Source organism: Pogoniulus pusillus, chromosome Z (genome assembly GCF_015220805.1).
Source record: "Pogoniulus pusillus isolate bPogPus1 chromosome Z, bPogPus1.pri, whole genome shotgun sequence".
In the NCBI taxonomy this organism is placed as follows: Eukaryota; Metazoa; Chordata; class Aves; order Piciformes; family Lybiidae; genus Pogoniulus; species Pogoniulus pusillus.
In genome coordinates this window covers 32,394,692-32,422,475 of record NC_087309.1, presented here as the reverse complement: position 1 = coordinate 32,422,475, position 27,784 = coordinate 32,394,692, and the positions used below count along the sequence as shown (strand labels likewise).

General features: G+C 38.4%; 1 protein-coding gene across 2 annotated transcripts in view; it reads right to left on the bottom strand.

Annotated features, from left to right (window-relative positions):
* VCAN (versican) overlaps positions 1-27,784 on the bottom strand; it is a 120,082-nt gene that overhangs the window by 66,815 nt on the left and 25,483 nt on the right. For both annotated transcript variants that reach the window (XM_064176663.1, XM_064176664.1), the window contains exons 4-6: positions 21,704-21,878; positions 21,462-21,589; positions 9,995-10,288 (exon numbers count right to left, since the gene is read on the bottom strand). In XM_064176663.1, coding sequence (XP_064032733.1) covers positions 9,995-10,288; positions 21,462-21,589; positions 21,704-21,878 — 597 coding nt within the window. The remainder of the gene's footprint in view (positions 1-9,994; positions 10,289-21,461; positions 21,590-21,703; positions 21,879-27,784) is intronic.

Below are 27,784 nucleotides of genomic sequence, written 5' to 3'. Positions count from 1 at the left end.
TGCTTAGGATTTCAAACAGAATGGGTTTATTTGCAGAGTAGGGAAACGAGGAAAAATATCTGGTATTTATTCTTTCTTGAACAAGAAGTGAAACTGAAAAGGAAATTGTGAGAGTAAGAAAATATGAAGTCACTATGTTTAGGAGTGGTGGCAGTCTTTGCCAGCAGAAAAAGGAATGAACTCTTTTCCCGACAGTATGTTAAATCTTTTGGGGGTTTTACAGAAAAGAATTAGCTACTCTTTGTTGTTGTTGTTACTTAAAACATTTCGTTGAGCAAGAAGAGTAGAGTTCTTGAAATCTCCTTAAGCAAAGAACAACCTTAACACAAGTGATTTTTGTGTTTTGCACTTCTACAAACCAAAGTGGATGTCTATTGCTCTTTTCAATGCCTACGTGATTCAGGTGTGTGATAGTGCTCACGCTATTGAAAATGACCAAATGCTTACAATTCCCTTCCTTCTCTGCTAGCAGAGTTTTACTTCATATTTCTAGAGTGAAGACTACATGGAAGTGAGCGCTGTACGATTTTGAATGGTAGTTATGCAATTTCTACCAAAAAGACCTGCCAGTTTGGCTTAACAGTTCTTTTTTAATGGCAAAATGGAAAAAGACATCATAGCCTCCTATTGTCCCTTCAAAACATAGCTTGAGTTTCATTAATGGAGATTGATTTTTTAATTTTTTTTCCAGCCAGAATCAAATACCCCTTCAGACTCCAATTACAATATTTCACGTAACTATCCACCGTTTAAAAGAATATGGACACGTAATACCCCCAACAAAGCTAGGCAAAAATGAAGGCATGAAAACAGTTTTTAAAATCTGTGTTAAAAAAAAGAATAACTTTGTTTCATCACTGCTGGGAAACTGTGTACACTTACAACCATTTTTATGCATCTTCCAAACTTTCAATAAATGCCTGGGAAAAATCTCAAAAATTCCTAAATTTGTGTTTGAGATGCAGTTATTTGTGGCTCATGATTCATTATCTCCTAATTAGTAGGAAAAACAAGTACATTTTTATGAAATAAATCTAAAAATTCAGTGAGTGTATTTGATTTGGCTAAATATTAACAAGGGGATTAATAAATATTAAATTCATATACTTGGTGTTAAAAAAGAGTGTATTTCTAGAGTTTATCAACAAACAGCTGAATTTCCTCCTTTAGAGACTGACAGTGGTGCCAGTCTGCAAAGAGCAGTTCTGATTAAAATCAACTACAGAGCCTCTACAATTGTGTTATAAATATTATACTTTTTTTTAAATGCAGATCAAGTCTGCAAACTTATTTGAGTATACAAAAACAAACAAAGCCACAAAAAAAAAACCAAACAACTTCTTCAAGTACAAATCTACCAGTGATTTTTTTTTCCTATAAGGAAAGAAAAAAACAACCAACACACAAAAAAAAAACAAAGAGGAGGTTGCTTTTTTTAATAGCCTGAACTATTAAAAAAGCAGGTTATTGAACTGTCAGCCACTCCACCCAGATGTTTCACATTACTGTACTCCTTGCATCATGCATTCAGTATGCTATCTCCTTTGTCCTTATGGTTGAAGACATCAGGCAGATTTTCCTAATAAGATTCATGAACTTATTAGCAGCAAGAAAGCAAATTATCTCACCAACATCTGCACATATCACAGGTGATCTTGTTGGGTTCTAATCATTTCTTTTTATAGTGAACAACCTGCGTGATGCTGATTTTGGATGGAGTATATGACTTTGCAGAGACATTACATTTTTGCACCCTCTGATTATTTGTTTTATCCTTTCACCATGTAGTTTTATTCCTCTTCTCTCCCATTGTTTTTTAAATTAGGATTAAAAAATAGTAGACTAATAGTAAAACTTACTTTTTTCCCAAGGAAATCACACTACACGACTTTAAGCACAGTTTAATATTTTAATATTCTGTGGTGTTTAATAACAATTTTGGGATATATGGTTGTACTTACTGGAGGAGAAAATTCCTAAAGACTATGTATATTTCAATTGATTAATATGCTTTTCAGCATAACCAGTTCCACAAAAAAAATTAATTATATGTCTGACTTAAAGCACTTGAGCAGGCTTCTCTGAGATCTGTGTGTGTTTACATTCAGGTATGTACTTAAGAATCTAGAGCAACACAGACCCTATATAAAGGAAAATAAATTGGTTTGAGTCATTGCCAACAGCCAAAACAGCAACAAAAAAAGAAGTTTTAAGTAAGAAGTTAATTATGTCTGTCAATAACAGCCAAAATAAATTAATTCAAAATATCAGTAATGTTGAGATAAAATTAATAGTTTTAATTCTTTCAGTCCGTTTAGATCACAATGACTATTCAGAAAGGTTGCTTTGCTTTATTTTTACATGGCTCTTTAATGTTATTTTGTTTGCTTTTTTCTTAAGTTGGTTGTGTGTGCCTCTGTGCCTGTCCTTGCTACCAGCCCTGGCAGAGAGGACAGTCTTGAGTGTTCCTGACTCCAAGAGTTTTGCCAGCTGGATTTTAAACTACTGGCAGAACCTTCCAAAACGGACAAGTATAAAAGTAAGAACAGATTTAAAAAAAAAAAAAAAAAAAAAAAAAAAGAAAAAAAAAAAAAAAAAAAAAAAAAGTAAAAATTAGTGCTCTATGTAATAGCCTCATCCAGAAACCTTGCTATTACACTGACTCACTATATACTCATTCACTTATTTCAGGAAGCAGAAAGGTGAAGAGGGAGTGTAAAATTTTGGTCATTACATATGAGATATTTGGTAGGAGCATGTGGAATCTGTAAAATAGATACAAATTTCTCTGTAACTCCAGGCGCATACTACCATTTACCTACAACACCCAATTATAAAGTATGCGAAATATCAGAGAAAATGAAACATATTATTTTAAATAAATAAATAAAGGCACCATCCTAAAGTCTGTTAGTCTATCTTGTTTGTAAGGAAAACCATAAAATGATAATGAAAGGTCATGGATCCTCTTCACACTATTGCCCAAGGTTCTTACAGCTAACAAAACAGCAGAGGCAGCAGCTCTGTTAGCTCTGAGAACACAAACACTCTTAAGTAAAACCACTTGCTATTTCATAACTTCTGAAGTCAGACAAAAAAAAAAAAAAAAGAATATGTTATCTTATTTCCTTACATGCAAGTGTAGTTTTGTGAACAAATTATATCCTGTCAATTTATCCACAAAAGAACAACAGCAAGAAACATTTTGCTTTCCACATCTATTTGAAACATAACTGCCAAAGAGGATGAAAATTCTTAAGCCTCTTTAGTCAGCTCTTCCTAATGAAACATGCATCCCAGAATCGAATGCAAAGAACAACCACTCCTTTCTGGCTGAAAAGAATTGAAAAACAAAGAGAGCTAAGACTGTCACTCATGTCAGGAACTGAGAGCAAAATTCTGGCTACTCTGCTCTCCCTACCAAGTGCGAAAGGAGACAAATTACCTGTATATGCCAGCAGTGGTACTTGGTTCCAAGAGCTGCAAGCAAAGGTAATAAAAAGGAAAACCAAATTGTCTTTCCTGTATTTGAACACCTAAAGGGATGAATCCTTTACTTCTTCACCTTTTTACTCTTAATCCTGTTCTTGTGACCTGATCCATTCTGTGATCTAAGGGAATGAAAGGAAAATGCCTTAAACTACCTTCTTTTCTTTCCTTTATCCCTCTGTCCACAACGTTTGCTTTTAGAGACTATTCCTAATTAATGCAGTTTTGAATCACTCATACAAATCCAAGTTTGCTTTCCTTGCAAAAGAAGCATCTCCTCTTGAAGCTCCAGCTTTCGAAGCTGCAAACTGTTCCTCTACATCCATCAGTTACACTGATAAATCAGATGTTCATATTTTACACAGCATTTAGAAAGTGAAGCTTTACTCAGCCACCTCCTCCTTCTCAGGTGAGGTGCTTTTTAGGTCTATGGCACAGGATTGTCTAAAGGGTATTGAAGTCTTGCAGTTTTCAGCAAGGTTTGACTGACTCTCAAAATTTCATCCTGATGTGAATTAGGGTCAGAAACATACTGCAAGCTGTTAAAGTGCACAGACTTCATGATGTTTGCCTGTTGCTATAAACCCAGTAGAGAGCTCCAGGGATTTATTCCTCCTACACCTAGTCCAAAATATTACTAGAGATCTGTGCAGCTATGTAGGTCTTACTATACTGCATATCTGAGAGAAGCACAGAGATCTACCTTCTTAGCAAAATAGCAAAGCAATAGAAGCTAGAGAATTGTTACTGGTTGGAGGCTGCCTCAGTAAAGCAGCTTAAGCCTTTTGCATAGCTTCACCTTCAGAGAGGAGAAAGGAAGAACAGACAGAGACAACAGATTTGTGTACACTGTGGTCAGTGCCATGACCTTGAGATTCTTGCCTGCTCAAAGACATTCCAATACTGCTGCACTGGTGGAGAACATTGGCTTCATTATGCTCTGCACTCTGTTGTGTTTCATTTAAGATAAACTATTTATTGTTCTTTTTCTTCAAATTGACAGTTTTGCTCTCTTGATGTCACCACGCCCTACATCTTCAGGACTCTATGGTCATTCCCAAACTGATAAAAAATCCACAGATCCCCAGCAATAGAATCCCTGACATCATGCTGGAAAAAAATTTCCTCATTCAGGAAATAGCTGGGACATGTAGCTACTGTCGGTTGCTGTGGAGAAGGACAGAACTGTCTAGTTATTCAAGGTTTTCCAAACTAAGTCACATGCAGCAGAAGAGAGCACAACATTTCTTCTGCCAGCTTTTGTGATATGCCTGAAAATCTTGTCCTTTCTACTGCTGGACAAGTGGAGGACAGTTGGCGTTTTCTGAGCCTTAGTCTGCAGTCACAGCGGTTTGTGCCATAAGTCCTTCCAAAGAAAGAGATTTTTCCTCTTTCCTTGCTCTGAAGTCCTCCATAGAAGAGCACTGCTTGCAAGCCACCTTGTGTTACTAAACATCCCTATCCTAGCAATACACTTGCACTTGAACTGACAAGAAACAAAAGCTCTGTTTGTAGATGCTTTGGGGTTAGCAAAGGAAAGATCTGCAGAGAGATGATTATTCTACAATTCCATAACTTCAAAGATCTATGCTACCACATACTGCGAAGTTGTGGCTTCCCTTTTTTCCTTAAAAGAGCTCTGATTCTGAGCTTTAGGTGGATGAAACATCAAAAAAAGAGGCCTTCAGACACAAGCAGTGGCTGACTTGGATACACTCTAAATGAGCTTGTACTGAAACAATCCGAACAATGTAGACACTATTTATGATGAACACATAGAACAACTGTCTTGGAATTGGAACCTTTCAATATCCAGCTATAAAGAAATCATGTTAAACCAAAGTGGCATCGCCAAAGAGAAACAACAAAGGTGCATGAAACAAAGACAAAATGAAAGAGTAAATCTGAAACAAAGTGGCCAAATCCAAAGCAATAAAAGTCAACATGTGCTTTGAGTCAAGTAAAAAAAAAAAGTTTTGTTGGAAGACTTGCCAAAATCAATGCAAGTCTATAAAAGAATTCAGCTTTAATAAATCAATATTTATAGTAAAACACAGATATAAGTTTCACAAATTCAAACACCTCTGTGCATCAAGTCCACCAAGTTCAGTTTTGTTGCAGGTATGCAAGACAAAACCTGTACACATTTTGATTAATGCGTTTCTGGAGTGCAATTTATTCTGTAGATACTGTAGTATGAAATGTCTCATCCAAAGTCATTTAAAGGCCATGGCAAGATTCCCACAAACCTCAGTGAAATAAATCTGGTGAGACCAGGGGGATAAGGGGTGGAATTAAATAAAGACCCTCTATGCAGGTACTAAGTATGAAAAAAAAACCCAACCATGACACTACTTTTTTTTCCTGACAATATTTTACTCTCTTGCAAATAAACATAAGTGTTCAGCAACAGCTGGCCTACTTTAAAAAAATAAGAATAAAATCAATATGATAGTATGAGTCCTATAAGCTAATACTTGAAAAAATATTTCTTCTGAAGATGACCTACAAGGAGCTTCAAGTACTTAATTTTTCAAGCCTCATCAGACACATGATTAAGTATCTCTCAGAATAAAAGTAGAAATAAAAAGTCTGGTGAAAGTCTGGAGATATGAGATGAAACACATGTATAATGTTTCAAAAACTCAGAGCCATGTGGTTTCTGTAGAGTAAAAAGCACTTATGATCAAAGTGAAGGTTTTTTGTTTTTACAAGCTTTTTAGGTCTTAAATCATGTATTATTAGTTTGGACAACTTTTATTTTCATAAAGTCAAGACATTTCATACAATATAATTTCGTAACCAGAACATTGCTGAAGTCAAAATCCTGAACATAACTGTGTATTAAATGTTGTCCAGTTTGGCCATTTTTTGGAAACTATTGCATAGTTTGGGTTGCTTGGGTTACTCTTTTTCATGTACTTAAATACATGCAACTCCTTTTTAAAAGTAAGTAAAACATTAAAAATATGTATTGAGGTATCTTTTATCTCAAATTTAAAATTAATATTTCAGGAATTTCCACCAAAGATACTTTTAATCACAGAAGTGAGAACTTCTGTGATTAAAAAGGTATACCCTTTCTTAAATATATGAATTATCTTTGTCAAAACACATGCCTGCTTTGCCACAAAATCTATAGCCTCAGAGTATGTGTAGATTCAAGTGATGGATTCATCTTTCTGTGGCATTACTTTCGGTGACTTTACTCAGAGAGAGCAGTATTACTCAGCATGAGTAAAAGCAGGTCTTTTTTCATTGCCACTTCACTCCAATCTAAATGTGCAACATGTGGCCATGATCCTGAGCTGAGTCAATGGGAACTTTGCTAGCTTTCATAGAGGAGATGGAGGAAACTTTACAGGGATGCTGTAAAAAAACTGAGATCACCACATGAACATCTGTGCCACAGACCTTCAGCACTGGTACTACCTGGATAGTTGGCCTAATCCTGCCCTGCTCACAGAGGTCCTGTGTGTTTTTTTCCCTTTAGCTGACCAAGGCCCCTAAATGCATGTAACAACATCCCTTTTTCTTCTTTTTCAGCCACAGAAGGTTTTTTCTGCTGGTTTGACTGGGCTTTCAGGCAAAGAGGGAAGTAGAACAATGTAATGTGAGACACATAATAAGCACAGTAAGAGCTGTAAGCGCTGGACTGGAGTTACATGGAGAGAATCAAGGTCTTGGGTGGGACAGTTTTGTGGTCTGGCATGGTGGAAATTGAGTGTAAAAGTTTCATATCCAGGTAAAAAAAGACTGAGCTTGGGGACAGTGGACTTTATGTGATGGACTGCTGCTCTAAAACTTTAAAATAGAGATAATAGGAAGTTCTGAAAGAAACTTCCAGAAAAAAAGATCATCTGAAACAAGGATTTGAATTCAAGCCTCCTGCTATATTGGAGACACATTTTTGTCTTTCTATCCACTTTTGCCCCCAAAAAGGAACTGGATCTAAGGCTCCAACAGGAGAGAGTGACTCACTTCAGACAGCTGTTTGAAATGTGAAAGACCAAGACACTAGGGGCCAGGATCATTACTCACCACTTGCACAAATCTTTTAGAAAAAACAGTGAGAAGTTACATCTGGTCTCTATGAGATCCTTAGCACTGGCTGAGAGGAAGAGAGAGCTTTCAGTAACTTCTGAAATATGTGGCAGACAGGCACCCTGAAGCAGGGTACAGAGCTCAGCATTACACTCCTGCATTTCCCTATGCAAAACCAGAAGTATATGGCAAAACCCAAGTCATCTAGCTAGCAACACTTAATTCTAACGTAATGTTCATTGCAATTAAAAGATTTAGAGAGCAGTCCACTGTCTACCAAACAGTGTTTAGTATTTTTGTTTCTTGTAAAATAGTTTATAGTCATGGATTGTCTGCTTCCTGGGTTGCAAACTGATGAAATATTTTTCCTCCCTGTATCCAGGGCAAGAGTTTATAGAAAAAGCAGCTATACAAAAGGCAACAGCCCAATACTTATCAAGGATGTTCTCAGGACAAATAATATGTCACTAGAATTTGGTATCTAAAACTTCCAGAAAGAAATTGAAAAGGAACACATTGATAAAAATTGATGCAATTCACACAAACAGCCAGAAAACTGGAATTTGTCCTAAGTGAAGACTAGACTGCAGGCAAAAAAAAAAGTTGAGTTCCTACTTCAGTCTTTTAAGAGGATTTATGAATTTCATCCCCATTAATGTCAATTTGACCCATGACACTTAAAATTGCTCATAAACAATTTGGGGGTAGAATACAAGGAGTGATATGACAAAATTCTGCCCTGCATATCAGCACACGCACTATTACATAGTCCTTATTCTTATATATGGTTCCCTTGGAGCCCATTAAGACTACTTCCACATGCAAAATTTTGGAGCAAGAAGAAGAAAACCACAACAACCAGTGTCTGAGAACAGACAGGCTGTAATGTTACAGATGCTGGGATTTGTTCTCAATCAGCAAGATTTGTCCATAAATGAGCCTGAGCTGGAAAGACCTCCAGCTGCAGTTGGTTCATCATCTACAAATATGAGGACAGGACATGCTGCACACATTTCACTGAGCTATGACTTACCATAACAGGAATGAGCCCAAAAAAAAATAGATCTCCATAGTTAAAGATCAAGTTCTGAACTTAGAATTCAACACAAGTAGCCTTTATACATTAATGTCAGTTATACTATTTGTAATGACAGGCACCTCCTTGAATGAAAAAGCCAGCAAGGAAACTATTGAGCAGTCCAACTTCTCTGTTCTCCTCTGTGGAGGAGGCTGCAAGTGTCAGGGAGGTAGTATATTCAGCTAGGAAGAAGCCCTCTGATGATTTACCTTCCAACAGTATCACTGTCCTCTTGCACGAAGAATACTCCTGTCTGTGATGTAAAAGACCTTATAGGGTATAAGTTAGGTGATAGGATCTTCTCTTAACAGATATGGGTAGCTGGTCTGTGGTATTTGAAAGAGATACACAGAACTGTACATGTTGCACAGCATGATATTCATGGATGGTTTTTTTTGAGATGTAGAGAAAGAATAGTCACCAAAAATGACAGAGAGATATGTGAGAGGAATGTTCTGGAGAAGCCCAGGGAGATGAAACCATGATCTACAGAGTAGTGGCTTATGAACCACTGTCAGTTTCAGGGAGGCCTGGAATATAGAGATCTGGAAGTCAAGCATGGGTGAGATGACACAGGGAAGAGAAACTTAGGTACTCTTGAAGGTGTTGAACCTTTGGGAACAAAAGGAACCTATATAAGGACAGACTGCACCATAACAGTAGCAGAGCCAGCCAGCTAGCACTGAAGATGGAAGATGTTGCAGAAGGATATGTAACCCTAAAGGCAAAAGTAATCTGACAGCTGTGGAACAAATATGGTTTACTTGGTTAGTAACTCTTGACACACCTCTGGAAATACCAGGAAGGATGTGAGTACCAGTAAGAAATGTCATATAGACCATCCAGAGTACAAGCTGACTGGATCATGAAATACTGAATGAGTGAGAGGAGAACTTACAGTTCCTTTAGAAACCTAGAAGATATGATGGGACAAAATGATTGGAATCCCACATTACCAGCATCTCAGAGATCTGAAAACGTCTAGGCTTGATTGTAGCCTGTAAGCAGCCTCCCTTATTGCCATCAATGGAGACAAAATATCAAGTCAAATGACAATCATGACAGAACGTGACACAAAGATACTAGGATGTGCTTCAATTGGCAGACACAGGCTGACTGTGGGTATGGTGTGATGTTATGTGTGAAAATATTAGGCTGAAATGGTACCATAAAGCTTCGCTTGTTTGTATCTGCCAATGTTACTTTAAGATATTTGGTTTAGTTTGGTTCTTCCAAAGCCATAGTGATGAACCAAACACTCATGCACCCCACAAGAACTGAAACAAAATATATAGTAAAGAAAACACTTTAAGAATTAGCATGGAGAGCATACTGAACATTATAACTAAATTAAGCAAAAAAAAAAAAGAAAAGAAAGCTTACGTTCATAGCAGTAGGCATCAAACTTGCTATCTGGGTAAGGAAAGCCTGTTTGGTTCTCATAGCGATACAGGGTTCTCACCCCAAGTAAACCTCCACCACACTGGGGCCTTGCCACTGAGGCTGGGTAACGAACACTGCCATCCGCCAGCCATCCATAGTCACACTGGTCAAAGCCGTTCCTCCAGGCGACATACATATTCCCAACAGAAGCAAGAACACCATCTCTTTTCCGACACAGCTCTTTAGCTTCCTCGAAAGTGAACTTCTCAGGGGCAGAGACATGAACCACTTCATCTAGAGGAAAGAAACAGACATAAGCAAGATTGAGTATCTGATATCAAAGACTGAGTTCTACTACCAAGGCAGCTTAGTTCACCTCTTCAGTCAGCACCCTGAAAATTTGTAGTTTTTTTTCCAAAATTTGATTGAATACATTCTTTCATTTTAAAAAAAATTACAGATAGTTGGAAAATGTCCCAGATTTGAATATGAAAATAAATCTACTACAAAACATGACCATTTATATGCAAATTGTATGCTATGAAGTACACCCCAGTTGGAGACTGAGTTGCTCCTTGAGTCTCCAGACAGAAGTAACAGCAGCTCTGAGGCTCCTCTGTGACCTTTGTTGTGTAGACTTTGCAACTCAAATGCACTAATTAAAGACAGTCCATCAAAATCTATATTCTTAGTAGAACAAATCTTTTACATCTGCTAGCCTCTTACTTGACCTTTTTTGTCATCATTAGAATCTCACTTGAGACACACAAAAAAAAGCAAATGTTCTTCAGTAGCTGCTCCACAGCAGCTTCTACTGTCACATTTCCATCAGTCCTCATCTTGACCCACAAGGAAACAAATAAAGGTGAGGAAATGAACTAGACACATTGCATGCACAAAGTCCATCTTGAATTAGCTGAATTAGTCTTGAGTACTGGTAGTATAGTTTATTTTCCACACAGTAACAATTTCTTGTAGCCATAATAATAACTATCCAGTTGGAAACTGAAACAAAACAATCAGCACAGCTAACAATTTACTTCCAAGTTAAACCACCATTAAGCAGTTGGCTTGGCTGCCTTGCTCAGCTAAACAGTATAAACAAAATTCAAGGCTCTAATGTCCATGTCATGGGAATGAAACAATAAACTCTCTCCTTTCTAGTTTGCGCTCAGACTTCAGATGGAACTGATGAAATCTAAAAGCAACATGCTCAGCTGTAGAAAATGGTGCAAATTCAAGATATTTGTTTCAATTTGTTTTGTTGTTTGTTGGTGTTGCAGGACAACACTGCTTATTTATACTGAACACACAGTATGTCTTACTTCTGCAGTGGTCTCAAGGCAACCTAGGAGAAGGCAGACAGAAGCTACATTACCTTAAACTGTTTAATTCACAACAGTATTACACCTGTTTCAGGTTTGAAAGGAATTAATTGTGAAAGGAGACACTGTGCCAATTTTCTTTTTCCCTCCAGGTAGAAACCCTGATTTGTTGTTACACCTTTACTGATTACAATATCGGTTCTACAGTGTATGTTTCATCATATGAATTGTCAGTAGTTTCTAACTTAGAGGCAAAAGGACAGAGCGAGCCTGTTGGAGAGGGACAGATGTGTAAAGCGAAGAATCATTCACCCTCAGAAGCACCAGAATGCTTCATTCAGATTTTCTGAACCACATTTTTTTATTAAACATTTCTGCAGAAGATAGATTTTTCTGCATCCAGTGACTTGGTGTCATGGCCAATGCAGAATGATGGATATAGTTATCCCACGATACTCTCCCAGCAGCTGGACTGTGAAACAACAGACATTGCCATAACAGCTCCCTCTGCTCTGAGAATTATTCACTTATCCTCATACAACAACCATGATGTATGCAAAAATTAGTAGTTTAAATTATTGCAATTAAACAGCAGATATAGGTCTAGACAGACAAGAAAATGAGAGGAGTAAGAAAAACAATGCATTTTATTGGTTTCCAGAAATAAATGTGATGGAACAAAAATTAAGCAGTGTCAAACAATCCCACAACATTGCTCCTGGGAGAAACTCATTGAATACAGACGGAAGGAGGTAAATGGTGCAAGGTTAATAGCAAAACAATTTTTCCATCAACTGATCTGCATCACTGCCTACAAAAGGAGCTTGTGCATAAGAGCATTAAAAGTAGGGGTAATTGCTCCTCTGAGCTGTGATCTGCACTCTGTTAAAGCAAAGATATTTGGTGAAGTGACATGTCTTCTTATAAGACTTGAAAATGCAGGATTCAATCAGTATTTATGTAAGATAGGTCCCTTTGCAGAGAACTTATCTATAAAGTTGTGCAAGAGCATTTCTATGTGAAATCTTCCTGAAATTTCCCTAGGAGTATGGCTGTATATACAGTATTACTAAAACTGCACATTTAAAAGGCAGGTGGCATATCTTTCTTTGTACTGAATCTATTCCACTGACCCCATACCTATTTAATAGCTTAATCTCTTAAAGTCAGCTGCTGTCAGGTGGATACCATCTTTATCAAAGGAAGTTTCACCAGAAAAACTACATGTTAAAAAAAATCCAAGTGTTTACATAAAAATGCATTTCATCCAGAACAGTCCAACAAATGAAGTCTAAAGTCATACTGTCACCTATCTGGTGACAACAGATTCACAAAGGGAAAAAGGTGTCAGAGCATGAACAAAATACTCTTATTGTCATTTCATCATATATTAGGTATATATATTCCACAAATGTTTATGATAAGATAAAGGATATAAGGGTGTTAAAATGTGGCAGCTTGAAGTTGCTCCAGTTGAAGAGATTTTTTTCTGCAATTCCAGAATTCTTGTTTTTTAAAAAATCCAGTAAAGCTCAAAAGTCAGATTTTAAATAGTAGTCATTTACTCTGGGAGATAAGACTTCACAATTTCTTTCTCCAATTTGAAAATAAATTAAAACTGTATGACCAAGTGTGCATTTTATGTGTAAAATAATTGTTAGAATGAAATGTGACAAAAAAACCCAAGAGTTTATTAAAGGCCTTGGTTTTAATATAAGCTCAGAAACAGTTAAAACTCATCCTTCAATCTTCCAAAATCACCTTACACAAAAGAAACCAAACCAACAACAATCCACACAACATAAAGAGAGATATTTATGTTTTCTGCTGACCACTTGGGAAAAAAAACAGCCCTCAAAACACTTCTTCAGCTGGATGGCACACTTTGATTTACAGCAGCCCTAAATCATGTGATGAGTACCTAGAAGTATTACGCAGACAAACCCAGGGCTTAGACCAGATGAGGAGAAACTAGTTCTGCAGGAGCAGGGAGTGATATGAAGAACATGGCATGACTGCAGTCAGCAAGATGTCAATTATTGCCTGCTCCTGTTTGAAGCCACAGCTCAGGTTGTATCCAGCCTCAGCAGCCAGAGTACTTGAATGCCTATAATTTTCTTGTTAATATATTAGTTTTGCTTGGTTTAGACAGACATCTGATCAAAGCTATGCTTTTTCCTTCTCTTTCAAATGTATCAAGACAGATCAAGTCAGATTTTTCTCTTGAAGACAAAAACTGATCCATCATAACCCCCAAGGTAAAAGCTTAAGACATACAGCCTGATTAGCTAATTTTATAGCAAGCTTCATTTCCTTGAAGGTTAATTCACTTGCTCTCACTCATCAGGAGACACCTCACTGAACTGGACACTTTGGTAGATGTGAAGGCAGGCTAGAATCACAGCCAGGCATCAATACTCAACATGCATTGACTAGGGTAAAAGTAATGAATCTAGATGCAAGCCCTCCAGCACAGACCTCCCCACTAACTTCTTTTTCCATAGGTGAAACCCCAATTAAGCCATCAGTTAATACTTCTTAGAGGACATCCTAAAGCCTGTGTGGTACTCTCATCCCACTTTCTCAGCTTGGAGTATAATCACCCACCATGTCAGACACAACAAAAAGAGCTACAAGTCACTTGCACCTGGTAGATGAAGGTATTAGTTCATGACAAAAGTAATACAAATATTGGAGAGATTGTCCCAAAGTGCAAAGAAGATTGAGGTAAGCTGTGAGTCCTCTACTGAATGCTTTCAAAATCAACTGCTGTGGGAGGTGGTTGGTCAACCACCTATAAAAAAACCCTTGCTATTATCCAGTCCATGTGAAGGATTGAGAAATACTATGGGGATATTTATATTTATTTGGTTGTAATATTTCTAGTCTTTTCCCCTATTTTGCTGTCCCAGAGCACCAAGGCCCTCCATTGTTACTATCCCACCTGCAATTTGATTCTCTCAAGCTTTACTTTGTAATTGGGTTTTTAGATTCTACAATCTCCACTACCTTCTGTGTTGACTGAGGAAAGACACAAGATTATCCAAATGGATATAAAATGCACATTTCCATCATTCACATAGATGGAAACACTTAAGTCATAATTTTAAATAAAAACAAGATAAAAATACCTTTCCATCTTAGCTTCTTCATGGTGTTCTTTTTTTGAGGAGAGGAAACATTATCCTTCAGTAAGAATTTGGCAGCTGTCCTATTTTGAGCATAATGGGACTGTGATGAACTCCAGACCTGTTTGTTAGTTGTTCCCAAGAGATGGTGGAACCCACCATGTTCATCAAGAAATGATGCCCCTATGGCAATATTAGATTCTGTGACTACAGTTGCAGATCAGGGTGTCCTGGGTTAAACTCTCTTGAATGTCCTGGGTCTATTCTGTGCAAAACCATAAGCTGAACAGGAGTCTACTGCATCTGATAAGACTTGAAGAGCATAGTTTTCCCATAGGATTGTCCTCAAGCCCTTATAGAGCTCTGCTGTAGCTGCAAAGTGTCACCAACTTTTCCTTGTATACAAGGGGAAAATTAACTTTGTATTCTGTAGAATTCTTTTTTTTCTCCTTATGCTTACTTTTACAAAAAGCATTCAGATATCAGGATTTTGAGATCTCCCCAAAGATGGGCTTTAGCACATAATAAGCTCAAATGCAGTATCATGCATAACAACTGCCATGGCATTATATCCTTTTTAGTTTGCTCTATTTGGGCTCTCCTCTTCATAATTCTTGGATTCATGGTCCTGTATTAAGTCACACAATTCAAGGCTAGAGTAGTGACCAATATAAGGCAATACAAAGGTTGTGACTTTACCACAGGCCCTGAGCTAAGGAAAAAAAATACTTTTTTTTCTATTTTAAAACCTTTTCTAACTGTTGATCCAGAATCAAAATGAACTCTGGTGAAATTTTTTTCCTACCAAAACCACTGAAGTCGTCTTTTAGACTGTGACTTCTTTAATTATTACTATTCTCACAGATTTCCATGTGTGGTGGAGGGTTGCACAGGCCTCAAATGACTACGTTTACAAACCTATTCATGTCCGGACATGTTGTCCCCCCAAAGGGTGTTGCCCTACCTATACTTGGGGTAAACAAGTTAAGGGGGACAAAGGGACACAATAGCACTGGTGCCTTCGAGTCTGGGTTGCCTCCTCGAAGGTTTAAGTAAACACATTGCATAAGCTCACGCCTAGCGTGGGGAATTCCACCTGAGCCCTCTCCATATTTGGGGGTACTGGACTCTCGGACTTGACCTTATTTGGTATGTTTTGGCCTGTTGCCAAGCCCTCATTGGACAGAATTGTGGCCCAAGGACCATCAATCGTGGAATCAAAACTCATAAAAAGGGACAATATAGTGTCCCTGCTATCTCGCTTCTTGCATCTCACACCCCGCTCCTATCCTGCCACCCTCTACCACCCACCTGCTGCTCCTAGCCGCTTCCAGCCACTTTTGGGGACCACCGCCGCTGCATGACTCCAGCCCACGGCACCAGCCCAGGGAAACTGACCAGGGTGCCTCCGGCCAGCTGTCACCCCAGCCGCCGCTCCCAGCTTGGCAGTGACCGTGGACGCTCCAGACAGTGCACCCCAATAACCCCTGAGCTAATCTATTCAAACCCACGATATTTGGGACCATCAAAACTGACTCCAGCCAGTGAGTAACTGAGCAAACTCAATCTAAGCCAGCACAAACTCTCAATAACTTACCAGTGGCACTTTCATGCCACAGACTCTCTTCCTAAATCCTTTCAAACTTTTGCTAAATTCCCAATTTTGCTGTATATAGACATTCTGTAATATAATCTCGGACCCACATACAAAGAACTTGTGTGGGGTAGCTGTAAATAAGTTTGGGGAAGGGGAATTCCTTGTGTATATAATATTAAATTATTTAAACCCCCTTAAAAATTCAGCCTCATATTTCATTCCCCCAAAACCCAGACAAACCCCTCCACGACACCATGACAGTAGCAAAACTACATGAGACTAGGTGGAAAGTATTTAAAAGACATCTGGCTTGGCTTTGCTTTTTGGTTTTCTTTCCTGCACTCACTTCATGGGGGGAAATAGCGCATAGAAGGGAGACCGTATAATCTTCCCCACAGACACTCCAAAATAACTTTCTTAGCATGAATCTCCATATGCATATTACATGCACTTTTTAGACATATATGGCTTCTAACTGGCTTTGGCCAGAAGACAATGCTGCATGGAGTAATTTGTGCTTTGGCTCTGCACCACAGTCACTCACTTCATCAGTCCGCTTTGGTGAGCAGGCCTCACTTTGTCTCCATTTCTTATTGCATAGCACTACCAAATCAATCACATACGCACCTACCTGAAGACTGAACAGAAAAGCTTCTTTACCCATCACTCAAATGCGTTCAAGGTTGCTATACCACAAAAGACACTGGTACAGACACTGTTTCAGGTAGAGGTGCTATGAGAACCTCAGCTCTATGCATCTTTGAAGCTCAATCATTTTAAACTCTTTATTATATATCATTTCCCACAGCTACAAGTATCCAACACTAAAATAAGTGACAAAATATGAGGAACATAAATCAGTTTTTAATAAAATACTCTGCTCAGTACCTATTTAATTGCATTTTTTACTCTAGATTTTTATTTTTATCACTAGAAGCTTTGAAACTTTTAATCCTTCCAATAATTACTGCTCTTTGTGTTTTAGCTAAACTCAAAATGTTTATCTCATGATTATGCGGTCTTTAATGCCTCTGGCTTTCCTCAGAAGAAGGAAATGCTAAGAGGTATCCAAACCAACTGGTTTTAATTTAATAGAATATTTTGTGTTTCAATGAGAAACCTATGTCTGTGATTCCTAATGGCTAGAAAGCAAGAAAACTGAAATTATTTTGCTTCTATACATCCTCAGTGCAAGTACACAAATCAGTACTGCAAATCCAGTGCACATTTAAACTGTATGGTAAGAATTCCTTCCACCATTTATGGCCTTTCTGGGGTAACACACTAATATAGCAGCCAAAGACCAATCACTGTTCAATGATTTCCATGACGACATTCACATGAAGGGCCCAGATTTTGATATCATTAATCATGCACCATCTTATTCCATGAGTAGTCATCCCACTGACATATGTTCTCCAAATAAGGGCCTATTTATTGCATGTTAGTCTAACAGATTTGGCATTGAATCAGCATAGGTTGTGCAGATATGAACTTCCAGATTCACATGAAAACAATCACATCTAAGCAGTTTTAAAGTATAGTAAGTACTATGACTGTCCTCTGTTACTGATGAGGGGAAAGGGTCTCGTTTATTGCTATGTTCCCTTGTCAATTACTTTCACTGACATTTCAGTTAAATTTCTCTATTCTGTACATGAGTCATTCCAAAGCATAATCCCATTGATGCTACGTAACTTCAAACAAGCTCTGCATCCTTTGTTCTTACAGAAATTACTTCTGTTATATGACAAAGCCATCTTGGCCCATTAGCCCTATTTTTAAAAGGAAGTCTACCTCAGAGGCTCAGACTTCCATAAAGGTGCTGAAGAACAGTTTATCACCATAAAGTGGTAATGTGCCTTCCTAACATGCATTTGTTTCTTTTCATCTAAATAGAAATAAATTAACTCCTCTGCATGTCAGTATAACATGCCTCTACTATGTCTACATATCCACAAGATCATCTATCCTTCTGACTCCTAGAAGTTACTTTCAGCCTGCGACACCTTTGAAAAACTCCTGAGAAAATAGGTTAAAAAAAAGGGCAGAAAAACGTGAGGGAGAAAGTATTTTTTGTTAACTATTAAACAATCCGACAGTAAAGCTGATCAGTATAATATGAACATTTTTGTAAATGCCTATAGAATGGATAAAGGCTGTACAGCTAATTGGCAATTATCTCACTCATAACACGCTCCCTACCACACAGAAGACCTTCCTGATACATAGCTTACGGATGAGTTTTTCACATGTGCTCAGTGTTAACCTGACTCTGAGGTTAGTGATAAAGCTAGCTGCCCAGTGAAAGCTCCTCTCTTCTCAGATCCAGCTTACTACCACAGTAAAGAGCTCCTAGTAGCAATACCTTTATCTACTAACACAGCAGAACATGCAACTGGTTTGTCTCACGTGCTTTTCCAGGGGAAAAAACAACAACAACAAAAACAGTGTACAACACCTGCCAGCCTAAAATGGGATGCTTTTGCCTTCACATGTGAGAAGAGTCTAGAACATTTTCATTAATGCTTATTCTGAGAACTATTTAGATAAAGGCTCAATCAAACACATTTTGCCTTTGGAAAGAAGTGAATGTGATGCCCATCCACAAGAAGGTTTGGAAGGAGGAGCCAGAAAACTACAGACCTGTCAGCCTGACCTCAGTGCCAGGCAAGGTCATGGAACAGGTCATCTTGGGTGCCATCACAAAGCACCTACAGGATGGGCAAGGGATCAGGCCCAGCCAGCATGGGTTTAGGAAGGGCAGGTCCTGCCTCACCAACCTCATCTCCTTTTATGATCAGGTTACCCACTCAGTGAATGTGGGGAAGGCTGTGGATGTAGTCTACTTGGACTTCAGCAAAGCCTTTGACACCATCTGCCACAACAAGCTCCTGGCAAAGCTGGCAGCTCATGGTTTGGACAGATTCACTCTGTGCTGGGTCAAGAACTGGCTGGATGGCAGAGCCCAGAGAGTGGTGGTGAATGGTGCCACAGCCAGTTGGCAGCCACTCACTAGTGGTGTTCCTCAAGGATCTGTGCTGGGCCCAGTCCTGGTCAATATCTTTATTGATCATCTGGACGAGGGCATTGAGTCCAGCATCAGTAAGTTTGCAGATGACACCAAGCTAGGAGCAGGTGTTGATCTGTTGGAAGGTAGGAGAGCCCTGCAGAGAGACCTGGACAGGCTGGATGGGTGGGCAGAGGCCAACGGGATGAGATTTAACAAGGCCAAGTGCAAGGTTCTGCACTTTGGCCACAACAACCCCAAGCAGCACTACAGGCTGGGGACTGAGTGGCTGGAGAGAAGCCAGGTAGAAAGAGACCTGGGGGTACTGATAGATAGTAGGCTGAAGATGAGCCAGCAGTGTGCCCAGGAGGCCAAGAGAGCCAATGGCATCCTGGCCTGCATCAGGAACAGTGTGGCCAGTAGGTCGAGGGAGGTTATTCTTCCCCTGTACTCTGGTCAGGCCACACCTTGAGTACTGTGTCCAATTCTGGGATCCTCAATTCAAGAGAGATGTTGAGATACTTAAATGTGTCCAGAGAAGGATAACAACACTGGTGAGGGGTCTGGAACACAAGGCCTAAGGGGAGAGACTGAGGGAGCTGGGGTTGTTTAGCCTAGAGAAGAGAAGGCTCAGGGGTGACCTCATTCTTGTCTACAACTACTTGAAGGGAGGTTGTAGACAGGTGGGGGTTAGTCTCTTCTGTCAGGCAAACAGCAATAGAACAAGGGGACACAGTCTCAAGTTGTTTCAGGGGAAGTATAGGCTGGATGTTAGGAGGAAGTTCTTCACAGAGAGAATGATTTGCTATTGGAGTGGAGTGCCCAAGGAGGTGGTGGAATCGCCATCCATGCAGGTGTTCAAGAAAAGACTGGATGAGGCACTTAGTGCCATGGTCTAGTTGATTGGAGAGGGCTGGGTATTAGATTAGACTTGGAGGTCTCTTCCATCCAGGTTGATTCTATGATTGTAATGAGAATTACAAGCATCTTTGTCTCCTTCAGAATTTCATTATGAACCTATACCCATCTTTATGAGCATTCTGTTACCTTGTAACTATCTTTGGTAACAGTTTTGGGAGAGTTGAAATGGATCTCAAAAGTTAAGAGGTCAATCATAGTCTTCATGTAAAACCTACAAGCTCTTGTAGGTCTTTAAGTCTTGCCCCAGACTATGGAGCATTTTAAATAAAGGCTGAAATAGTGTATTTGCTTTAATGAGTTTTCACAGGAACCTGCAGTAAACAGGGGGTTGGAACTAAATTATCCTTGTGGTCCCTTTCAACTCTGACTGATTCTGATTCTATGATTCCATGAAATGGAAAATGTGTTCTGGTCACGGTTGCAAAGTATTTCTGTACCAGAATGAAGTTCGTATGTGCATAACCAGCCCAAAGTAAAAAAAAAAAAAAAAAACAACAGGCTACAGGACAGGAAAACCTATTTCTGCATTTATGTTTTAAGTATACATTTTTAACTAGTCAAAGTAATGTCTAGGTACAACGATATCTGGTGCCTGGGATGTATCTATAGGCCCACAGAAGTGATATAGCTACATTTACTGTCAGAAGAGAGATTGTAAGAAACTATTACAACACCACACCTGTAATATGGAAATCTGTGCATGATAGAACTGCCTGATCACAGCAGAATTTACCATATTTTTCTTTTTATGATCAAACTCTTCACTGAATAAAGACCAATCACAAAGCTTAACTATGGATTACAGGCTACTGTGAAGCTGACAATATGATGCACAGTTCACAGCCACCATGTGGCAGAAGTATAATCACTCTGTTACTTTAGAGATGTTTAATTGCAGCTTTTACAAAGACTATAGTTGCACTGTGAACCTGAGAGGATTTTTCCTAAAGAAATCCAGATTAGTCACTGAAACTTTTTTGCTTGTTTGTTTCCTTTGAAGCTGAGATGTCCCTTTAAAAAAAACTTACACTTGTATTGTAATTAAGTTGCTGTCTAATTTTGTGATGGACATGTAAAACTTTTAATTATATATTTTATGAACTATAATACAGTCAGCACATGTACTTTATCCATCTTTTTATATATATTTTATATATATAGTTTCTGAAATATTAAAATGTGTTTCTTTGAAAATCCTTTTATAACATTAAAAAAAAAAGGTTTTTCAAGAGTAACTTTAGTGAGATCTACTGCACTAACTATAGCAGCTTTAAACCTGACTGTCTCTTTGTAGACTCTACATTTGCCTTTAATTAAGACCAGACAAACCACAAACTATAGGTTCACTTCATTCTGAAATTCTCTTCAGGTTCAAAACAGTCAAAACTTATTATACACAGAATTTCTTATTTCCTTGCCTTTCCACATTAGAATCTCTAGAATTCTTTACACTTTGTAGTGCAGAGTAAACATGGGCTTAACTTACCTTCCATGTGCTCCACATAGCAGTACACATCATACGTTTCATTAGGAAAACGGCGTCCATATGTTCTGACTCCTTTCTTTCCCATTTTATCTCCAAAGCAGCCAACTCTTGGATGTCTAATTGGATACCTGAAATGCAGCATGCTTGTATTTTACTGATTATTATAAGTCAGCAGTTTAAGTCTGTACAGGCTAAGCATATTTATTTTGGGAAATGGTGTCAAGGTGATTTAAAAGTCTCACCTAACAGTCTGGTCAGACACCCAGCCAGCATCACATTGCTCAAATCCATCTTCATAGGCTGCTTTCAGTTGTTCTGGGCTTGCTATGACAGCACCATTGTCCAGACAAGTCTGCTGAGCTTGCGTGAAATTCAGAGTATACCTGCTGGTCGCTGCACGATAATGAAACACAACACCTGAAAACACAGAAAAAAAGCTTACTTTAGTGACACATTTAAGTGCATGACTTTTGCAACCATCATCATACAGTAACTTCATCTAGGTATTGTTACAGTGCTGAAAAGTGATCGGTACAATAAAAATAGTAAAAGACTGCGAGATACGATATCATGTAAATGATGTCTCCCCCCCTAGTGGCTGCTACCAGTAGTTATACAGCACTTTAATAATGGTGAAATTATACTTGCTGTACACACAGAAGAAAGTAATTAATCCATATATACATTTTCACTGCTCTGTTAGAGAAAAGTGTGATAAAATGGGACAATGAATGTTAAAATACAGAATGATACCACACAGATATCTGGAGTCTTGCAGTTCTTTATGAAACTTGCACTGCAGACAAGGTTGCTTACACTACCAGTTCTACCTGACATGTTAGCTTATCAGCCTACAAGACACTTCCAATTTCAAGTCAAACTGTGTGGCAGGATAAGAATAAGCACATCTAGTTTTTTTGAAAATGTGGGCTTAAAAATATAGACTTTCTCAAGCAGCTAGCTGCAGTAATTGCAAGCAGTGAATGGGGGATCCCTTGACTGCTTGAGGTCTGCTAGTTGCAGTGAGACATGACTGATGGGAACATCAAAATAACTGTGCTTGTGAAGGAGATTAGTTAATCAATGATGGCCCTGATGTCTGTTCCTATACATCAAGACTTACTATAAATATAATATTTATAAATACATGACAGTCAGTCAATTTTTCAAACCATGTTTCCCTGCAACAGTGCAAATGCTACAGACAAAACAAAGTTTGCTTTTATTCAGGGCCTTTCTGGTTCTGGAAAGAATCTCAACAATGTCAAAAGTTACTTGAGCACATCAGATATTTGGAGAGGGAAGTCTACAGTTAAGATGGTTTTGGTTAAGAAAGGATCTGTTTAGAAACCACATTTTGCTTTCTACATACACATAATTTCCAGTGAATCTAGCAATTGCAGCACAAGCACACCTAAAACAAGCCATAAAAGGCACCAGCTCTGAAACGGCAGAAAATAGGTATCCCACCTTTCAAAATCACTTCCTCTCTACTGCCAACATCTTTTATTGTTTGGCAGCAAAAGGGTGTCTCAGGAAGATCTGCGAAACATAACATTCAACCTCACTTATTGCACTCTAAAGTCTTCAAAGCACTGCAAGACCATGAAGCATCCACTACAGAGAATGGCTACAAACCAAGAAAATTTACCCACAAAATGCTCCTTTTCTCTGATGATTTTACTGGGAATATTTCATGATGAGGAAATAATATACTGCAATACAGTTTAGGGAAATAGTGGCATTGCAGCAATAATAAATTTAACAAGTCTTTATTATTAAAGATTTGTTGAAAGATGGAAGAAATCTGCTAATTTATTAGTAAACATAGTAAAATGTTGATTCAAGATATTCCAACATACTTAGAAATACTTTTTCTCATGCAGACAAATCCAATAAAATTTTGCTGCTTGTCAAAAGTCTGGATATGGCCACTAAATAGAAAAAAAAAAATCTTGTTGTCATGATTCACTACAGTTTCTGAAATTAAAATAGAATAAACTATCAAAAAACTTCATAGGTAGGTTGAACCTCAACCACCAGACGTTAATTTTATCAAAGCAAATGGTAGAGAAACAAAATAAAAATAGAAAAGGAAACACTGGGAATCTTCATATTTCCTCATATAATATGAATATAGAGTAATTAGAAGCTTACAGACCTCTAGCATTCATACAAAATGTCTTTTCAGAACCACTGGCAGAACTCATAATGAACAGTACTTCTTCCAAACAATGATTAATTTCAGCTTCAAATGGACCCAGATGTTGTTTGTGCCAAGTAATGAATGTGCCCTGCAAAATCATTGCTATGTCTATTATATTAATAAATATTCTAGTGCAAGCATTTCAGTCATCTAGAATGTTAAATTGTCAGATTAGTTCACTATCTGACCCAGTCCCCACAACACTCTTCTGAACATTTTCTGGGGAGACTGCAGGAGCTATCAAGGGCAACTTCCAATGGATATCCTTATCCTGTGATGGCAGTCAAACAGGGAAAACAGCATGGATGTGGGCCACAGCACTCCAGGCAGCCTTAAGTGCTGAAGCTCAACTTCCACCACAACTTGTTGTGAACTACCTGTACTGGAGCAACTGCAAGGAAATCACAGAAAGACAGCTTTATCAGCTCCTGCATTCCTGCACTTTCTCTGTTGCAGGGCATCCTCCATAGCCTGGTTAGGGCAAATTTATATTTTACCATTTATATTAGGACACACGAGACTTTATTTATACATATATATATATATATGACTTAAAAGGACCTACTCAGTGTTCTGGGTATAGAAATAAAAGGGTGGGTAAGTTTTACAGACCTTGTAATAGAAGCAGATGAAACATTTACCCTGAATTGTAAGTATGAACCCATAATAATAATACTCACAAGTTAGATATTTGGATTTACTGTATGTCATTGTTACATAAAGACAAACATGTTAAAAACTTTTTTTTTTTTTTTGGTAGCATTGGTATTTCTTTAGTATACAATATTTGACACTCTCTAGTGAAATCAGAAACGTTTCAGTATTTGAAGCAATTTGTTAATCCCATTTATTTGATCTTAGTTTAAATGTATCTTATATTAATTTCAATTAACTGATTCTTTTTTGTTGTTGTTGTTTTTGGGGTGTTTTTGAAAGACTGCTGAACTGGTATTATATTACTTCAGCTAAGCACAAGACTACTGCTTTTCAGTACAATAACAAGAAGATTCATTAACTTAGCAGGAGATGGCAACATACTTCTCCGAGATTGGATTTCTTAAACTTCCAACTGCTTAAATACACAAATGTATTCTTCACAACCAGCTCTCACTTTCCATTTTGAACGTAACCACTGCCCTCACTAGCTCTCATGTTTGGAATCCCTGTGATACCTAAATAAGGCAGGACTAAAGAGTTAATGTCACTGACAGTTTAAAGTAGCTTTTGCAGTGCTGAGAAGAGTCTTTGGTCATTTGTAAATCTTGGAAAGGAACTTGCAGAATGCTTTATTCTCCTCACTCTGATCCAAAAGGTAAACTTCACCTATTCTTAAAGGCACTTCCATTTTCAGTGAGGAGCTCATGGACATAAAAGAGCCTCCAAGATAAATGGGAAGGAGGAGTCAGTATGTATAAGCCTGTGCAACAGCTGAAATAATTAGAAGACCTCCTGGGGCTAAGAAGATTAAAGTGTAGGACTTTCATTGTTTCAGTCAGACAGAGAGAGAGGGGCAAAATCCATTGTCTGAGTTTTTGCACTTTAAAACATTTGTAAAGGATGTTTTTCCCTTTGTCTATTTCCTTTCCGAAAGAAAGGAGATGTCTTAGGAAGAAATAAAGCAACTGGAAAACAGACTAAAGCAGTATAATGTCACTGAACATCTGGCAAACAAAGCCAGTGTAATTGCGGGAAGGAGTAGCATCATCTGCAAGGAAGAGTACTCACAAGAAAGTAATTCGTGGCTTCCAAAATTCACTTCTGTCTGAGCAAGAGAGGATATATTTTAATCATTCATCTCCAGTTTAGACCAGAAAAAGAAAACATAAAGTATTTCACTACTTATAAAGTTGGGTTTCCACAGGTAAGAACCTCCTTCTGCAGTTTCACCCCTTTGATTTAGAGCTATGCTTTATTATTTTTGCCAGAGTATCATGCAGCAAGACCTCACAGAACTACGAAGGGCTCTGGTATGGATAATAAATTACAGTTCATTTTCACTAGTGGGCTTATGCTGCTCCAACATACACCCTTGAAGTCACATAAAATCTGAATTACAGAAGTTTGTATCATACAGCAAAGACTATCTAGAGAGAAAAAAAATATGATGGCAGTGGTTCTTATCCTGTGAATTCTTATCTTCAAACATTAGCCACCATAGTACAGACCTCTGTAATAACCCTCAGCCCACTGCCAAAGCTACCACATAGTCTGGTGATCCTCCTTGCCTTTAATGCAGAAGAAAATTTACATTACAAATACGTGCCAAAATAGAGGTTACAGGACTGTGTACCATATGAAAAGAAGGAATAAGCAGCATTTTCAGCTTCCTGCATGAATAATTGAATTGTGTTCCTTATTCGAGGTTTTTGCACCCCTCTTCTGACCCCTGTGTTAGGTTCAGGCGATCCTAGAACAGACTCACCTTGCCTCAGCAGAAGCCCCCTTGCCAAATGCCCCAGGGAACTTCTCATCATGAGGAAAGCAAGCACATACCAACCCCTCTTCTCTGCCAGCCCCAGCACCCCCTGTTCCCCAGGTACAGAGACTTCTGGCACTAACTCACACATTGTTCCTCCATGCAAAATCTCTGAATCCATCCTCACAGAGCATACTTGTGTGCAGGTATTCACAAACTTCTCTGGTCCAGATAAGAAAAGTGATTGGTGTTGAGCTTTTCCTGTATTTTAATCAGGGGAAGGACTTCTCTACTTAGGTTCCCATTAATCTTCAAATACACAATGGGATAATTTGCCTCACTCTGTTCTCTCTGGACAGCATAGAGTTACACAAGTGTTCACTGAGGCCAAGGCACTGATACTTCGATACTCAGCCTCTCAGAGCTGACCTCATACTGAGAGATTAGGAACAGGCTGCTTGGGCTCTGAGCACTCCCACTGAAGATCCTCCATCCAGCCTGATAGAGAGACCTCACCAGCCTGCCCATTGCCTGCTATGTTCCCAGTCCCTACATGAGGGTCACAGCAGTTTGATCAGAATACTTGCTCCTCCGTTCCTCATGTATATTTCATGCAGAACCTGGGCCTTTGTCCCCTAGAAATAAACTTCCATCTCCTATATTTTAATGACCCCCACCCATTAAGTTTTCTCCTTCCCAGCTACAGAAGTCCAGATCTACGATGCAGGAGAGTAAAGCACAAGCTGAAAAATACAGCAGGATGTGTTAATTTAGTTAGAAAGAAGGCATGGAAATTCAACATCAAGGGGGAGTAAGGTTTTGAGACAGATGAGTCTAAAAGATTAAATAAAAGCACCTCTTCAAATGCCATACTTAAAAGATAATGAGGGGGAGTTCTGGCTAAAGAGAATAAATCAATTAGGTTGTCAACACAATCTCTTAGAACTAAGAGCACAATTGAGTGGTAGGGTTCCCACACTGGAAACAACTCCCATTTATTATCATTATAATGCCTGCAAGAAAGAAAGGTTTGCATAAAATGAAAATGTGATTTAACATCTACTCTTCTTCTCTAATTGATGCTTCTTTCCATTAACAAGATCAGTATTTAAGCCTAGAATTTTCCTCACTGGTTAAAAAAGCCCAACAACCAATCAACCAAACACACACATTAAAATTGAACAAACAACAACACAACAAAAGTAAAACAAAACAAAACTAAACTAAAAAAATCCACACCTGAAACAACTTAAAAAGTCACTCAGACTTGAAGCAGAATCAAACAGAAACCACGTAACTGAGGCACTTGAAAACTGGTTTCCCAAAGCACCAGTAATAAATGAAACGTCCTGTGGCAAGATATGATAAATGGATCCCATTTGCCACTTTGATCACTTTAAATTCAATCTTCTCCAAAAAATACAGCAAAAACTTCAGCTCACATGAGGGGTTTGTTCGGAAATTTTCTGAGAACACCTGGCTATACATGTTACTTTTTTATTGCACAATATCACGGCACCACACAAAATGAGAATTTCATTAAATTATTGCTCACATTCTAGAATGAAGTGTTCTTTCACATTGCACTTCTAGGTCAGCTTTTTTCAGGCTCTCTCAAAACTATGTTATACGAGTGGAATTTTTAACAACCATGGAGAGAGAGAGGTACAGCAATTCTTTTATGAAACCCTTTCTGGGATT